The sequence below is a fragment of the Cherax quadricarinatus genome, chromosome 2 (assembly GCF_038502225.1).
Source record: "Cherax quadricarinatus isolate ZL_2023a chromosome 2, ASM3850222v1, whole genome shotgun sequence".
Classification (NCBI taxonomy): domain Eukaryota; kingdom Metazoa; phylum Arthropoda; class Malacostraca; order Decapoda; family Parastacidae; genus Cherax; species Cherax quadricarinatus.
In genome coordinates, this window is record NC_091293.1 from 5,551,293 (window position 1) to 5,567,637 (window position 16,345).

The 16,345-nt window shown below is 47.3% G+C and overlaps 1 protein-coding gene across 1 annotated transcript in view; it reads left to right on the forward strand.

Moving 5' to 3' along the window:
- LOC128690178 (cell adhesion molecule Dscam2-like) overlaps positions 1 to 16,345 on the forward strand; it is a 485,658-nt gene that overhangs the window by 309,515 nt on the left and 159,798 nt on the right. Inside the window, exon 14 of the mRNA XM_070089455.1 lies at positions 1,317 to 1,646. Coding sequence (XP_069945556.1) covers positions 1,317 to 1,646 — 330 coding nt within the window. The remainder of the gene's footprint in view (positions 1 to 1,316; positions 1,647 to 16,345) is intronic.

Genomic DNA, 16,345 nt, shown 5'->3' on the forward strand with positions numbered 1-16,345 from the left:
CATTTCTTGTGCATTCTATCTTGTGTGTGTGTGTGTGTGTGTGTGTGTGTGTGTGTGTGTGTGTGTGTGTGTGTGTGTGTGTGTGTGTGTGTGTGTGTGTGTGTGTGTGTGTGTGTGTGTGTGTGTGTGAGTGTGTGTGTGTGTGTGTGTGTGTGTGTGTGTGTGTGTGTGTGTGTGTGTGTGTGTGTGTGTGTGTGTGTGTGTGTGTGTGTGTGTGTGTGTGTGTGTGTGTGTGTGAGTGTGTGTGTGTGAGTGTGTGTGTGTGTGTGTGAGTGTGTGTGTGTGTGTGTGTGTGTGTGTGTGTGTGTGTGTGTGTGTGTGAGTGTGTGGGTGTGTGTGTGTATGTGTGCGTGTGTGTGTGTGTGTGTGTGTGTGTGTGTGTGTGTGTGTGTGTGTGTGTGTGTGTGTGTGTGTGTGTGTGTGTGTGTGTGTGTGTGAGTGTGTGTGTGTGTGTGTGTGTGTGTGTGTGTGTGTGTGTGTGTGTGTGTGTGTGTGTGTGTGTGTGTGTGTGTGTGTGTGTGTGTGTGTGTGTGTGTGAGTGTGTGTGAGTGTGTGTGTGTGTGTGTGTGTGTGTGTGTGTGTGTGTGTGTGTGTGTGTGTGTGTGAGTGTGTGTGTGTGTGTGTGTGTGTGTGTGTGTGTGTGTGTGTGTGTGTGTGTGTGTGTGTGTGAGTGTGTGTGTGTGTGTGTGTGTGTGTGTGTGTGTGTGTGTGTGTGTGTGTGTGTGTGAGTGTGTGTGTGTGTGTGTGTGTGTGTGTGTGTGTGTGTGTGTGTGTGTGTGTGTGTGTGTGTGTGTGTGTGTGTGTGTGTGTGTGTGTGAGTGTGTGTGTGTGTGTGTGTGTGTGTGTGTGTGTGTGTGAGTGTGTGTGAGTGTGTGTGTGTGTGTGTGTGTGTGTGTGAGTGAGTGTGAGAGTACATAGCCATGATTGTCCGAGTCTTCGTACCCTGCTGAACCAAAGGCGTGCCTTAGTGCCGCCTCGCATTCTTCCCTTCAACCAAGACCACCACCTGTCCGAGGGCAACCGGTTGACGCTGACGTGTGTGGTGACGGAGGGTGACCTGCCCCTCACCATCACCTGGTACAAGGACGGGCAGAAACTGGAGGGTCGGGAGCACGCCACACAGCACGCCTGGGGAGACTTCAACAGTCACCTGGGCATAGCGCACGTGTTGCCACACCACGCCGGGAACTACACCTGTCGTGCCTCCAACCGCGCCGCCTCCGACCAGCAAACAGCAGCTCTCTACGTCAACGGTAACAGCCCTCTATCCATCCCTCTGTTTATCCCCTCTTCACTAACCCTGCCTTTCGTTCCAGTGCCGCCCAGGATAGGACCGTTCACCTTCAGAGAGAATTCAGCAGCTGGTATCCGCGTCTCCGTGAGCTGCAGCCTCGAACAGGGCGACTTACCGGTGACTATCCGTTGGCTGAAAGACGGCGAAGTGTTGACAGCTGACCCCCAGGGAGCTGTCAGCCCTCACTGGCCAGGTCTACAGGCTCGACTGGACGTCGACGTGCGTTTCCTGGACGCATACTCCAGCCTGCTGGTAATACCTAAGCTGAATGCCGCCCATGCAGGCAACTACACATGTCAGGCAACCAATGCCGCCCGCACCGTCTCCTACACTGCCCCCCTCACCGTCAGCGGTAACGTAGCCACGCCCACCGGCAGTGTCTGTAACGTAACACGCCCGCAACCGTCACGCCCACACCCGCACCGTCCCACTCCCATTAATGCTGCTGGCGCCCAGTGCATGGTGCGGTAGGGGGTAATGGCACCACCACCGCCACTGCACCTCATGTAGTAGCTGCTGCTTGTCCACGCACAGGCCGCCACCACTGCTGCACAGCACCGCCACTATTACTACCACAGCACCACAACCACTAATACCACTACTACTGCATAGCACCATAACCACTAATACCACCACCACTGAACAGCACCACAACCACTAATACCACCACCACTGCACAGCACCATAACCACTAATACCACTACCACTGCACAGCACCATAAGCAATAATACCACCACCACTGCACAGCACCACAACCACTAATACCACCAACACTGCATAGCACCACTACCACTGCACATCACCATAAGCACTAATACCACCACCACTGCACAGCACCACAACCACTAATACCACCACCACTGCACAGCACCACAACCACTAATACCACCAACACTGCATAGCACCACAACCACTAATACCACTACCACTGCACATCACCATAAGCACTAATACCACTACCACTGCACATCACCATAAGCACTAATACCACCAACACTGCATAGCACCATAAGCACTAATACCACCACCACTGCACAGCACCACAACCACTAATACCACCAACACTGCACAGCACCATAACCACTAATACCACTACCACTGCACAGCACCATAAGCACTAATACCACCACCACTGCACAGCACCACAACCACTAATACCACTACCACTGCACATCACCATAAGCACTAATACCACCACCACTGCACAGCACCACAACCACTAATACCACCACCACTGCACAGCACCACAACCACTAATACCACCAACACTGCATAGCACCACAACCACTAATACCACTACCACTGCACATCACCATAAGCACTAATACCACCACCACTGCACATCACCATAAGCACTAATACCACCACCACTGCACATCACCATAAGCACTAATACCACCACCACTGCACATCACCATAAGCACTAATACCACCACCACTGCACATCACCATAAGCACTAATACCACCACCACTGCACATCACCATAAGCACTAATACCACCACCACTGCACAGCATCATAAGCACTAATACCACCACCACTGCATAGCACCACTACCACTAATACCACCACCACTGCACAGCACCACAACCACTAATACCACCACCACTGCACAGCACCACAACCACTAATACCACCACCACTGCACAGCACCACAACCACTAATACCACCACCACTGCACAGCACCACAACCACTAATACCACCACCACTGCACAGCACCACAACCACTAATACCACTACCACTGCACAGCACCACAACCACTAATACCACCAACACTGCACAGCACCACAACCACTAATACCACTACCACTGCACAGCACCACAACCACTAATACCACCACCACTGCACAGTACCACAACCACTAATACCACCACCACTGCACAGCACCATAAGCACTAATACCACCACCACTGCACAGCACCACAACCACTAATACCACCACCACTGCACAGTACCACAACCACTAATACCACCACCACTGCACAGCACCATAAGCACTAATACCACCACAACTGCACAGCACCACAACCACTAATACCACCACCACTGCACAGTACCACAACCACTAATACCACCACCACTGCACAGCACCACAACCACTAATACCACCACCACTGCACAGCACCACAACCACTAATACCACCAACACTGCACAGCACCACAACCACTAATACCACCAACACTGCACAGCACCACAACCACTAATACCACCACCACTGCACATCACCATAAGCACTAATACCACCACCACTGCACATCACCATAAGCATTAATACCACCACCACTGCACATCACCATAAGCACTAATACCACCACCACTGCACAGCACCACAACCACTAATACCACCACCACTGCACAGCACCACAACCACTAATACCACCACCACTGCACAGCACCACAACCACTAATACCACCACCACTGCACAGCACCACAACCACTAATACCACTACCACTGCACAGCACCACAACCACTAATACCACTACCACTGCACAGCACCACAACCACTAATACCACTACCACTGCACAGCACCACAACCACTAATACCACCACCACTGCAAAGCACCACAACCACTAATACCACTACCACTGCACAGCATCATAAGCACTAATACCACCAACACTGCATAGCACCACAACCACTAATACCACCACCACTGCACAGTACCATAAGCACTAATACCACCAACACTGCATAGCACCACAACCACTAATACCACTACCACTGCACAGTACCACAACCACTAGTACCACCACCACTGCACAGCACCACAGCCACTAGTACCACCACCACTGCACAGCACCACAATCACTAGTACCACCACCACTGCACAGTACCACAACCACTAATACCACCAACACTGCATAGCACCACAACCACTAATACCACTACCACTGCACAGTACCACAACCACTAGTACCACCACCACTGCACAGCACCACAGCCACTAGTACCACCACCACTGCACAGCACCACAATCACTAGTACCACCACCACTGCACAGGACCACAACCACTAGTACCACCACCACTGCACAGCACCACAATCACTAGTACCACCACCACTGCACAGTACCACAACCACTAATACCACCAACACTGCATAGCACCACAACCGCTAATACCACCACCACTGCACATCACTGCAACCACTAGTACCACCACCACTGCACAGCACCACAGCCATTAGTACCACCACCACTGCACAGCACCACAGCCACTAGTACCACCACCACTGCACAGCACCACAGCCACTAGTACCACCACCACTGCACAGTACCACAGCCACTAGTACCACCACCACTGCACAGTACCACAGCCACTAGTACCACCACCACTGCACAGCACCACAACCACTAGTACCACCACCACTGCACAGCACCACAGCCACTAGTACCACCACCACTGCACAGCACCACAACCACTAGTACCACCACCACTGCACAGCACCACAACCACTAATACCACTACCACTGCACAGCACCACAACCACTAATACCACCAACACTGCACAGCACCACAACCACTAATACCACTACCACTGCACAGCACCACAACCACTAATACCACCACCACTGCACAGTACCACAACCACTAATACCACCACCACTGCACAGCACCATAAGCACTAATACCACCACCACTGCACAGCACCACAACCACTAATACCACCACCACTGCACAGTACCACAACCACTAATACCACCACCACTGCACAGCACCATAAGCACTAATACCACCACCACTGCACAGCACCACAACCACTAATACCACTACCACTGCACAGCACCACAACCACTAATACCACTACCACTGCACAGCACCACAACCACTAATACCACTACCACTGCACAGCACCACAACCACTAATACCACTACCACTGCACAGCACCACAACCACTAATACCACCACCACTGCACAGCACCACAACCACTAATACCACCAACACTGCACAGCACCACAACCACTAATACCACCAACACTGCACAGCACCACAACCACTAATACCACCAACACTGCACAGCACCACAACCACTAATACCACTACCACTGCACAGCACCACAACCACTAATACCACCACCACTGCACAGCACCACAACCACTAATACCACTACCACTGCACAGCACCACAACCACTAATACCACCACCACTGCACAGCACCACAACCACTAATACCACTACCACTGCACAGCATCATAAGCACTAATACCACCAACACTGCATAGCACCACAACCACTAATACCACCACCACTGCACAGTACCATAAGCACTAATACCACCAACACTGCATAGCACCACAACCACTAATACCACTACCACTGCACAGTACCACAACCACTAGTACCACCACCACTGCACAGCACCACAGCCACTAGTACCACCACCACTGCACAGCACCACAATCACTAGTACCACCACCACTGCACAGGACCACAACCACTAGTACCACCACCACTGCACAGCACCACAATCACTAGTACCACCACCACTGCACAGTACCACAACCACTAATACCACCAACACTGCATAGCACCACAACCGCTAATACCACCACCACTGCACATCACTGCAACCACTAGTACCACCACCACTGCACAGTACCACAGCCACTAGTACCACCACCACTGCACAGCACCACAGCCACTAGTACCACCACCACTGCACAGCACCACAGCCACTAGTACCACCACCACTGCACAGCACCACAGCCACTAGTACCACCACCACTGCACAGCACCACAGCCACTAGTACCACCACCACTGCACAGTACCACAGCCACTAGTACCACCACCACTGCACAGTACCACAGCCACTAGTACCACCACCACTGCACAGTACCACAGCCACTAGTACCACCACCACTGCACAGCACCACAACCACTAGTACCACCACCACTGCACAGCACCACAGCCACTAGTACCACCACCACTGCACAGCACCACAACCACTAGTACCACCACCACTGCACAGTACCACAGCCACTAGTACCACCACCACTGCACAGCACCACAACCACTAGTACCACCGCCACTGCACAGCACCACAACCACTAGTACCACCACCACTGCACAGCACCACAGCCACTAGTACCACCACCACTGCACAGCACCACAACCACTAGTACCACCACCACTGCACAGCACCACAGCCACTAGTACCACCACCACTGCACAGCACCACAACCACTAGTACCACCACCACTGCACAGCACCACAACCACTAGTACCACCACCACTGCACCGCACCACAGCCACTAGTACCACCACCACTGCACAGCACCACAACCACTAGTACCACCACCACTGCACAGCACCACAACCACTAGTACCACCACCACTGCACAGCACCACAGCCACTTGTACCACCACCACTGCACAGCACCACAACCACTAGTACCACCACCACTGCACAGCACCACAGCCACTAGTACCACCTCCACTGCACAGCACCACAGCCACTAGTACCACCACCACTGCACAGCACCACAGCCACTAGTACCACCACCACTGCACAGTACCACAGCCACTAGTACCACCACCACTGCACAGTACCACAGCTACTAGTACCACCACCACTGCACAGTACCACAGCCACTAGTACCACCACCACTGCACAGCACCACAAGCACTAGTACCACCACCACTGCACAGCACCACAGCCACTAGTACCACCACCACTGCACAGCACCACAACCACTAGTACCACCACCACTGCACAGTACCACAGCCACTAGTACCACCACCACTGCACAGCACCACAACCACTAGTACCACCACCACTGCACAGCACCACAACCACTAGTACCACCACCACTGCACAGCACCACAGCCACTAGTACCACCACCACTGCACAGCACCACAACCACTAATACTATCACCAATGCATCGCATCACCACCACCACAGCCACCACTGCAGAGCACCACTTTCACAACCACAATTACCAACATCTACACAGTCACCTCAATTACTAACACTAATACCATCACTGCACAGCACTACAACCACTTCTCCAACATAGAACCAATACCAAACATCACCACACCACACAATACTACCACTACTACTGTACAGCACTACCACTTCACCGTACAAAACTAAATGAAACTGCATAACACTGACTGCTAATGCACAGCACTACCACAACTACTGCACAGCATCACAACTGCACAGTATAACAGTACCGCACAGCACCATCACCACTTTACACAGCATCACAACTAATGCACAGCTCCACTATTGCACAGCTCCACTATTGCACAGCTCCACTACTGCACAGCTCTACCGTTGCACAGTTCCACTACTACTACTGCACAGCATCTGCTCAGTATATCTTTGGGGACGGAGGGAGGGAGGGAAGGACAATGGACTAGGGAAGAGATCAGTTCGCTAGCTGTTCCGAAGGCCTTGATCTCTTGGCACAGCACTGCACAGTACCGCACAGCACCGCACAGCACCGCACAGCACCGCACAGTACAGCACCGCACAGTACTACTTTCTGCACCCGTAGAAGCCAGCACTTGTTTCTGCACAATGTGTTTATATAGAACGGTTCAATGTTTATAGTTAAATGGACCTGCACAATGTTTTTATATGGACCTATATATATATATATATATATATATATATATATATATATATATATATATATATATATATATATATATATATATATATATATATATATATATATAATGAGCAGAATCAATGAAAGGGTAAGCACAATCATTGTGACAACGTTTCGAGAAATATCTATTTTCATCATCATGTTAATAAATGGTGATGTCAGTGTAAAAACTGTTAGACCGCAAGTGGGGGGTTCCTCCCCCTCAGTAAATTCTTGCACTTTTCACTCTATCTCATTTTCATTTTTGTTTTTATTTTCACGCTATATCATTTTTATTTTATCATTACTTTTCAGATCAGGAACTTGTAAGCAAAGCAGACTGCCAACATTATGTCTGTTCATAAATATATTGAAAGGGGAATTTTTGGGTACTTTTTAAATAGAAACTATAACGATTTTTACAATAAGTCTGTTTGGTATGTGAAAGGACACAGTAAGAAAAATCAGGGTATAAATTTACACGAGTAATTATAAGTTTTATTGTACATTGTTATCCAAAATATACCAGAAAGAGGAAAGAGATACTGCTGGAGGGAGTAACTATAATGAGCGATATTCTAGTAACCCGGAACTCAACAATATGATAAAAGATAGGGATTCGCAGGACCTCTCATATGTGCTGTTATTAATCTTAATACGGTACACAGTACTAAGGGTTCTGCCAGTCTTAGTACCGTGTATGAAGGGTAACTGGTCACCAAGTCTGACTGAAACGTTGTCGCAAGTTTCTCTCTCCTATGTGCGGGTTATTTGTGTATGAACACCTTGTACGTGGTGTCGAACATTGAGTAGTGTCGTTCATGCAGAGTCTCCAGTGGCAGAAGATGCTGGAACACCCTACAGTTGTCCAGATCTGAAAGACTAACATAAATATTTAGATACTCAAGTTCTGAGCCTTCTGGTTATCGTCCCAGTTTAATGGGACTTGCATCTCACGCACGTATATTACAGGGAAGTACATAGGAGTACATGTGGAATTTAATGTCTACACCACGGCTCTCTGCTGGGAAATTATAGTAAAACAGATGTAAACAATTGTCGATAGTCAGGGATTGGAACTTAAGGAAACTAATATTATTATTATTAAAGATTCGCTGGTATTCTCCCGGCCCGGGCCTTTTCCAAGTGGTGGCCCGGCCTTGGCTCCCTCTTTAAGGAGTGTCTGAGACCTAAGTCTCCCATGGGAGGAGGCACAAGCACCTCCTCATCTTTGGGACCAACTGTCCCCAGGCCTAGCCACAAGCTAGGCCTCTCTGGTCTGCCATCCCCGCCCCAAGGGGGCTAATGGGAATGACAGTGTTGTGAGCTGCAAGCTCTGGCTCAGACACCTACCCTACCCTAGAAGGGTTTTAAGGAAACTATGCAACTTAAATCTTTTCCTTATTGGAAAAGTAGACACAAATCCAATATAATGCGATTCTTTATTCATAACTTTTCGCCCACACAGTGGGCTTTATCAGGTCACTTGATAAAGCCCATTGTGTGGGCGAAACATTGCCGATAGAGGATCGCATAATGCTACATTTGTGTATACTTTCTCTTCGTGTTGGTATTTTATGCAATTTATCTTTACCTATTCCTTAACATAATTCGCGAAGAACACTGAATAAAATTCTCAAATTAACGTATTTAAAGTATTTTACATTATAGCTATTACTACTAACGAAGGGTTGATCTATATAAAAAAAAATTCTGCACTAACAATAGCATCCTTAGATTTCAGTAAAATCTTACCAATTGTGTACCTGTTCATTTATCAACAAAATTATACGGAAAAGCATTCTTTACTAACACTGATCTTAGAATTGGGATTTCGTAGCGAGAGCTACGAGGGATGTAATTGAATTACATTAGAGCTGAAGATATGGCCAAGAGAATCCGACAGTCTTTCAACATGCTAAAACTTCGAATCACACTATTAATTGGCCAGAGTCAAACACCATCTTCAAGGCCACCGGCTCCAACGAAAGGAAAATCTTAGAGGCAGCTTTGACTGACCAACAGCCAAACTTCAGTATTTCATAAAGCATTTGGAAACCTGATGCAATTAAGGAATTCGCGTTTGGCAAATATATTCCAGCACCGCTATTGAAGTAATTCCAGATTTGAATACGAAATTGGATTAAGAGGCATTTTCCAGCACAGAACGTGAATAGAATTCTTCACGCTAATGAACTCACACGTACAGAAGAATTCTGTCTTCACCTACTCCAGATGTCATATAAGCTCTAGCTACGTTCCAACAACACAATAATTAACGTCATCATTTGATTTTCACCTATTCTTTTTTCATTCATTTTCTTGTAATTACTAAAAAGCATCTCAGATAGAGATCGAAATACATAGATAGCAATTCTCCTTGCTTTGTCTCTCTTGTGGGCTACCCTCTCTAACTGACCAATTACCATATATATATATATATATATATATATATATATATATATATATATAGATATATATATATATATATATATATATATATATATATATATATATATATTATAAATCATAATTCATATAAAAGAGTGTTTTAACTGAGATAATATTGACCTTTCTTGCCAGCACTAGTCTAAACTAATATCCTCCAGTATTTCTGTATTATGTATTTGTACTTAGTTTCTACATGTGTTTGAGAAGAAAGTACCAAGAGTAAGTTATGTAGTTGTAGTTCCAGTTTCTTATCGTTAAATCCCTCAAGTGTGTGTGAAACTTTCAGGAACTGTAGTTTATATATATATATATATATATATATATATATATATATATATATATATATATATATATATATATATATATATATATATATATATATATATATATATATATATATATATATATATATATATATATCCCCTTTAAAAGACTTGTTGTCTCTTTATTACCTAGTTGTATTCTAATTTAAACTCATATATATTATATAAACAGAATTCCAGTGTATTTTTCAAATTATTTTCATGCAAACATATATATATATATACATAGAAGTATATCTATATATATTCACTAATATATTTATATTTAATTATATATCCTATAATATATATATATATATATTGATTGCGGGTAAACAGGTAGTACACAGCCTTAATAATCATTATTAAGTTGATATGCTTTAAACCTATTAAATTATTTCACGTCTAACAGTCTCTTCCATAACTATCAGTGTCACCACTAACCCGTATAAGTGTCACCACTAATCTACCACCCGTATCACGGTATCACCACTAACCTACCACACATATCACAACTGCCCCCACTAACCTACCTCCCATATCACAGTGTCACCACTAACCTACCACCCATATCACAGTGTCACCACTAACCTACCTCCCATATCACAGTGTCACCACTAACCTACCACCCATATCACAGTGTCACCACTAACCTACCACCCATATCACAGTGTCACCACTAACCTACCTCCCATATCACAGTGTCACCACTAACCTACCACCCTTATCACAGTGTCACTACTATCCTACCACCCATATCACAGCGTCACCACTAACCTACCTCCCATATCACAGTGTCACCACTAACCTACCACCCATATCACAGTGTCACCACTAACCTACCTCCCATATCACAGTGTCACCACTAACCTACCACCCATATCACAGTGTCACCACTAACCTACCTCCCATATCACAGTGTCACCACTAACCTACCACCCATATCACAGTGTCACCACTAACCTACCACCCATATCACAGTGTCACCATTAACCTACCACCCGTATCACAGTGTCACCACTAACATACCACCCATATCACAGTGTCACCACTAACCTACCTCCCATATCACAGTGTCACCACTAACCTACCACCCATATCACAGTGTCACCACTAACCTACCACCCATATCACAGTGTCACTACTATCCTACCACCCATATCACAGCGTCACCACTAACCTACCTCCCATATCACAGTGTCATCACTAACCTATCGCCCATATCACATTGTCACCACTAACCTATCACCAATATCACTTTGCCATCATTAACCTACCACCCAAATCACAGTGTCATCACTAACCTATCACCCATATCACAGTGTCACCACTAACGTACCACCAATATCACTTTGCCATCACTAACCTACCACCACACGTATCACAGTGTCACCACTAACCTACCACCTATATCTATGTGCCATCACTAAACTTACCACCATATCACAGCGTCATCAGTAACTTACTACCACTACCACAGTGCCACCACCAACCATCCTTTACTTCCAAAGTGCCACCACTAACCAGCCTTCACTCCCACAGTGCCACCACTAATCAGCATTCACTTCCACAGTGCCACCACTAACCAACCTTCACTACCACAGTGCCACCACTAACCAACCCTCACTACCGCAGTGTAATCACTAACCAACCTTCACTACCACAGTGCCACCACTAACCAACCTTCACTACCACAGTGCCACCACTAACCAACCTTCACTACCACAGTGCCACTACTAACCAACTTTCACTCCCACAGTGCCACCACTAACCAACCTTCACTACCACAGTGCCACCACTAACCAACCTTCACTACCACAGTGCCACCACTAACCAACCTTCACTACCACAGTGCCACCACTAACCAACCTTCACTACCACAGTGCCACCACTAACCAACCTTCACTACCTGAGTGCCACCACTAACCAACCTTCACTACCATAGTGCCATCACTAACCAACCTACACTACCACAGTGCCACCACTAACCGACCATCACTACCACAGAGCCATCACTTACCAGCCTTCACTACCACAGTGCCACCACTAACCAACCTTCACTGCCACAGTACCACCACTAACCAACCTTCACTACCACAGTGCCACCACTAACCAACCCTCACTACTGCAGTAATCACTAACCAACCTTCACTACCACAGTGCCACCACTAACCAACCTTCACTACCAGAGTGCCACCACTAACAAACCTTCACTACCACAGTGCCACCACTAACCACCCTTAACTCCCACAGTGCCACCACTAACCAACCTTCACTAACATTCACTAACCAACCCTCACTACTGCAATGTAATCACTAACCAACCTTCACTACCAGAGTGCCGCCACTAACCAACATTTCACTACCACAGTGCCACCACTTACCAACCTTCACTACCACAGTGCCACCACTAACCAACCTTCACTACCACAGTACCACCACTAACCAACCTTCACTACCACAGTGCCACCACTAACCAACCTTCACTACCACAGTGCTACCACTAACCAACCTTCACTACCACAGTGCTACCACTAACCAACCTTCACTACCACAGTGCCACCACTAACCAACCTTCACTCCCACAGTGCCACCACTAACCAACCTTCACTAACCTTCACTAACCAACCCTCACTACTGCAGTGTAATCACTAACCAACCTTCACTACCAGAGTGCCACCACTAACCAACCTTCACTACCACAGTGCCCCCACTAACCAACCTTCACTACCACAGTGCCACCACAAACCAACCTTCATTACCACAGTGCCACCACTAACCAACCTTCACTACCACAGTGCCACCACTAACCGACCATCACTACCACAGTGCCATCACTTACCAAACTTCACTACCACAGTGCCAGCACTAACCAACCTTCACTACCACAGTACCACCTCTAACCAACCTTAAGTACCACAGTACCACCACTAACCAACCTTCACTACCACAGTGCCATCACTAATTAACCTTCACTACCACAGGGCCATCACTAATTAACATTCACTACCACAGGGCCACCACTAACCAACCTTCATTACCACAGTGCCATCACTAATTAACCTTCACTACCACAGTGCCATCACTAATTAACCTTCACTACAACAGAGCCACCACTAACCAACCTTCACTACCACAGTGCCATCACTAATTAACCTTGACTACCACAGTGCCATCACTAATTAACCTTAACTACCACAGGGCCATCACTAATTAACCTTCACTACCACAGGGCAAAAACTAACCAACCTTCACTACCACAGTGCCATCACTAATTAACCTTCACTACCACAGTGCTACCACTAACCAACCTTCACTACCACAGTGCTACCACTAACCAACCTTCACTACCACAGTGCCACCACTAACCAACCTTCACTACCTGAGTGCCACCACTAACCAACTACCACAGAGCCACCACTAACCAACCTTCCCTTCCACAGTGCCATCACTAATTAACCTTCACTACCACAGTGCTACCACTAACCAACCTTCACTACCACAGTGCCATCACTAACCAACCTTCACTACCATAGTGCCACCACTAACCAACCTTTACTACCACAATGCCACCACTAACCAACCTTCACTACCACAGTGCCATCACTAACCAACCTTCACTACCACAGGGCCACCACTAACCAACCTTCACTACCACAGTGCCACCACTAACCAACCTTCACTACCACAGTGCCACCACTAACCAACCTTCACTACCACAGTGCCATCACTAACCAACCTTCACTACCACAGTGCCATCACTAACCAACCTTCACTACCACAGTGCCACCACTAACCAGCCTTCACTACCCATCACTAACCAACCTTCACTACCACAGTGCCACCACTAACCAACCTTCACTACCACAGTGCCATCACTAACCAACCTTCACTACCACAGTGCCATCACTAACCATCCTTCACTACCACAGTGCCACCACTAACCAACCTTCACTACCGCAGTGCAACCACTAACCAACCTTCACTACCACAGTGCCATCACTAACCATCCTTCACTACCACAGAGAAATCATTAATTAACCTTCACTACCACAGGGCCATCACTAATTAACCTTCACTACCACAGGGCCACCACTAACCAACCTTCACTACCACAGTGCCATCACTAATTAACCTTCACTACCACAGTGCCATCACTAATTAACCTTCACTACCACAGGGCCACCACTAACCAACCTTCACTACCACAGTGCCATCACTAATTAACCTTCACTACCACAGTGCCATCACTAATTAACCTTCACTACCACAGTGCCATCACTAACCAACCTTCACTACCACAGGGCCACCACTAACCAACCTTCACTACCACAGTGCCATCACTAATTAACCTTCGCTACCACAGGGCCACCACTAACCAACCTTCACTACCACAGTGCCATCACTAATTAACCTTCACTACCACAGTGCTACCACTAACCAACCTTCACTACCACAGTGCTACCACTAACCAACCTTCACTACCACAGTGCCATCACTAACCAACCTTCACTACCATAGTGCCACCACTAACCAACCTTCACTACCACAGTGCCACCACTAACCAACCTTCACTACCACAGTGCCACCACTAACCAACCTTCACTACCACAGTGCTACCACTAACCAACCTTCACTACCACAGTGCCACCACTAACCAACCTTCACTACCACTAACCAACCTTCACTACCACAGTGCCACTACTAACCAACCTTCACTACCACAGTGCCATCACTAACCAACCTTCACTACCACAGTGCCATCACTAACCAACCTTCACTACCACAGTGCCACCACTAACCAACCTTCACTACCACAGTGCCACCACTAACCAACCTTCACTACCACAGTGCCACCACTAACCAACCTTCACTACCACAGTGCCATCACTAACCAACCTTCACTACCACAGTGCCACCACTAACCAACCTTCACTACCACAGTGCCATCACTAATTAACCTTCACTACCACAGTGCTACCACTAACCAACCTTCACTACCACAGTGCCATCACTAACCAACCTTCACTACCATAGTGCCACCACTAATCAACCTTCACTACCACAGTGCCACCACTAACCAACCTTCACTACCACAGTGCTACCACTAACCAACCTTCACTACCACAGTGCCACCACTAACCAACCTTCACTACCATAGTGCCACCTTCACACTAATTAACCTTCGCTACCACAGGGCCACCACTAACCAACCTTCACTACCACAGGCCACCACTAACCAACCTTCACTACCACAGTGCCATCACTACCACAGTGCCACCACTAACCAACCTTCACTACCACAGTGCCATCACAACCTTCACTACCACAGTGCTACCACTAACCAACCTTACTACCACAGTGCCATCACTAACCAACCTTCACTACCCAGTGCCACCACTAACCAACCTTCACTACCACAGTGCCATCGCTAACCAACCTTCACTAACACAGTGCCATCACTAACCAACCTTCACTACCACAGTGCCACCACTAACCAACCTTCACTACCACAGTGCCAGTGCCCACTAACCAACCTTCACTACCACAGTGCCATCACTAACCAACCTTCACTACCACATCACTAACCAACCTTCACTACCACAGTGCCATCACTAACCTTCACTACCCCCGTGCCATCTCTAACCAACCTTCACTACCACAGTGCCATCACTAACCA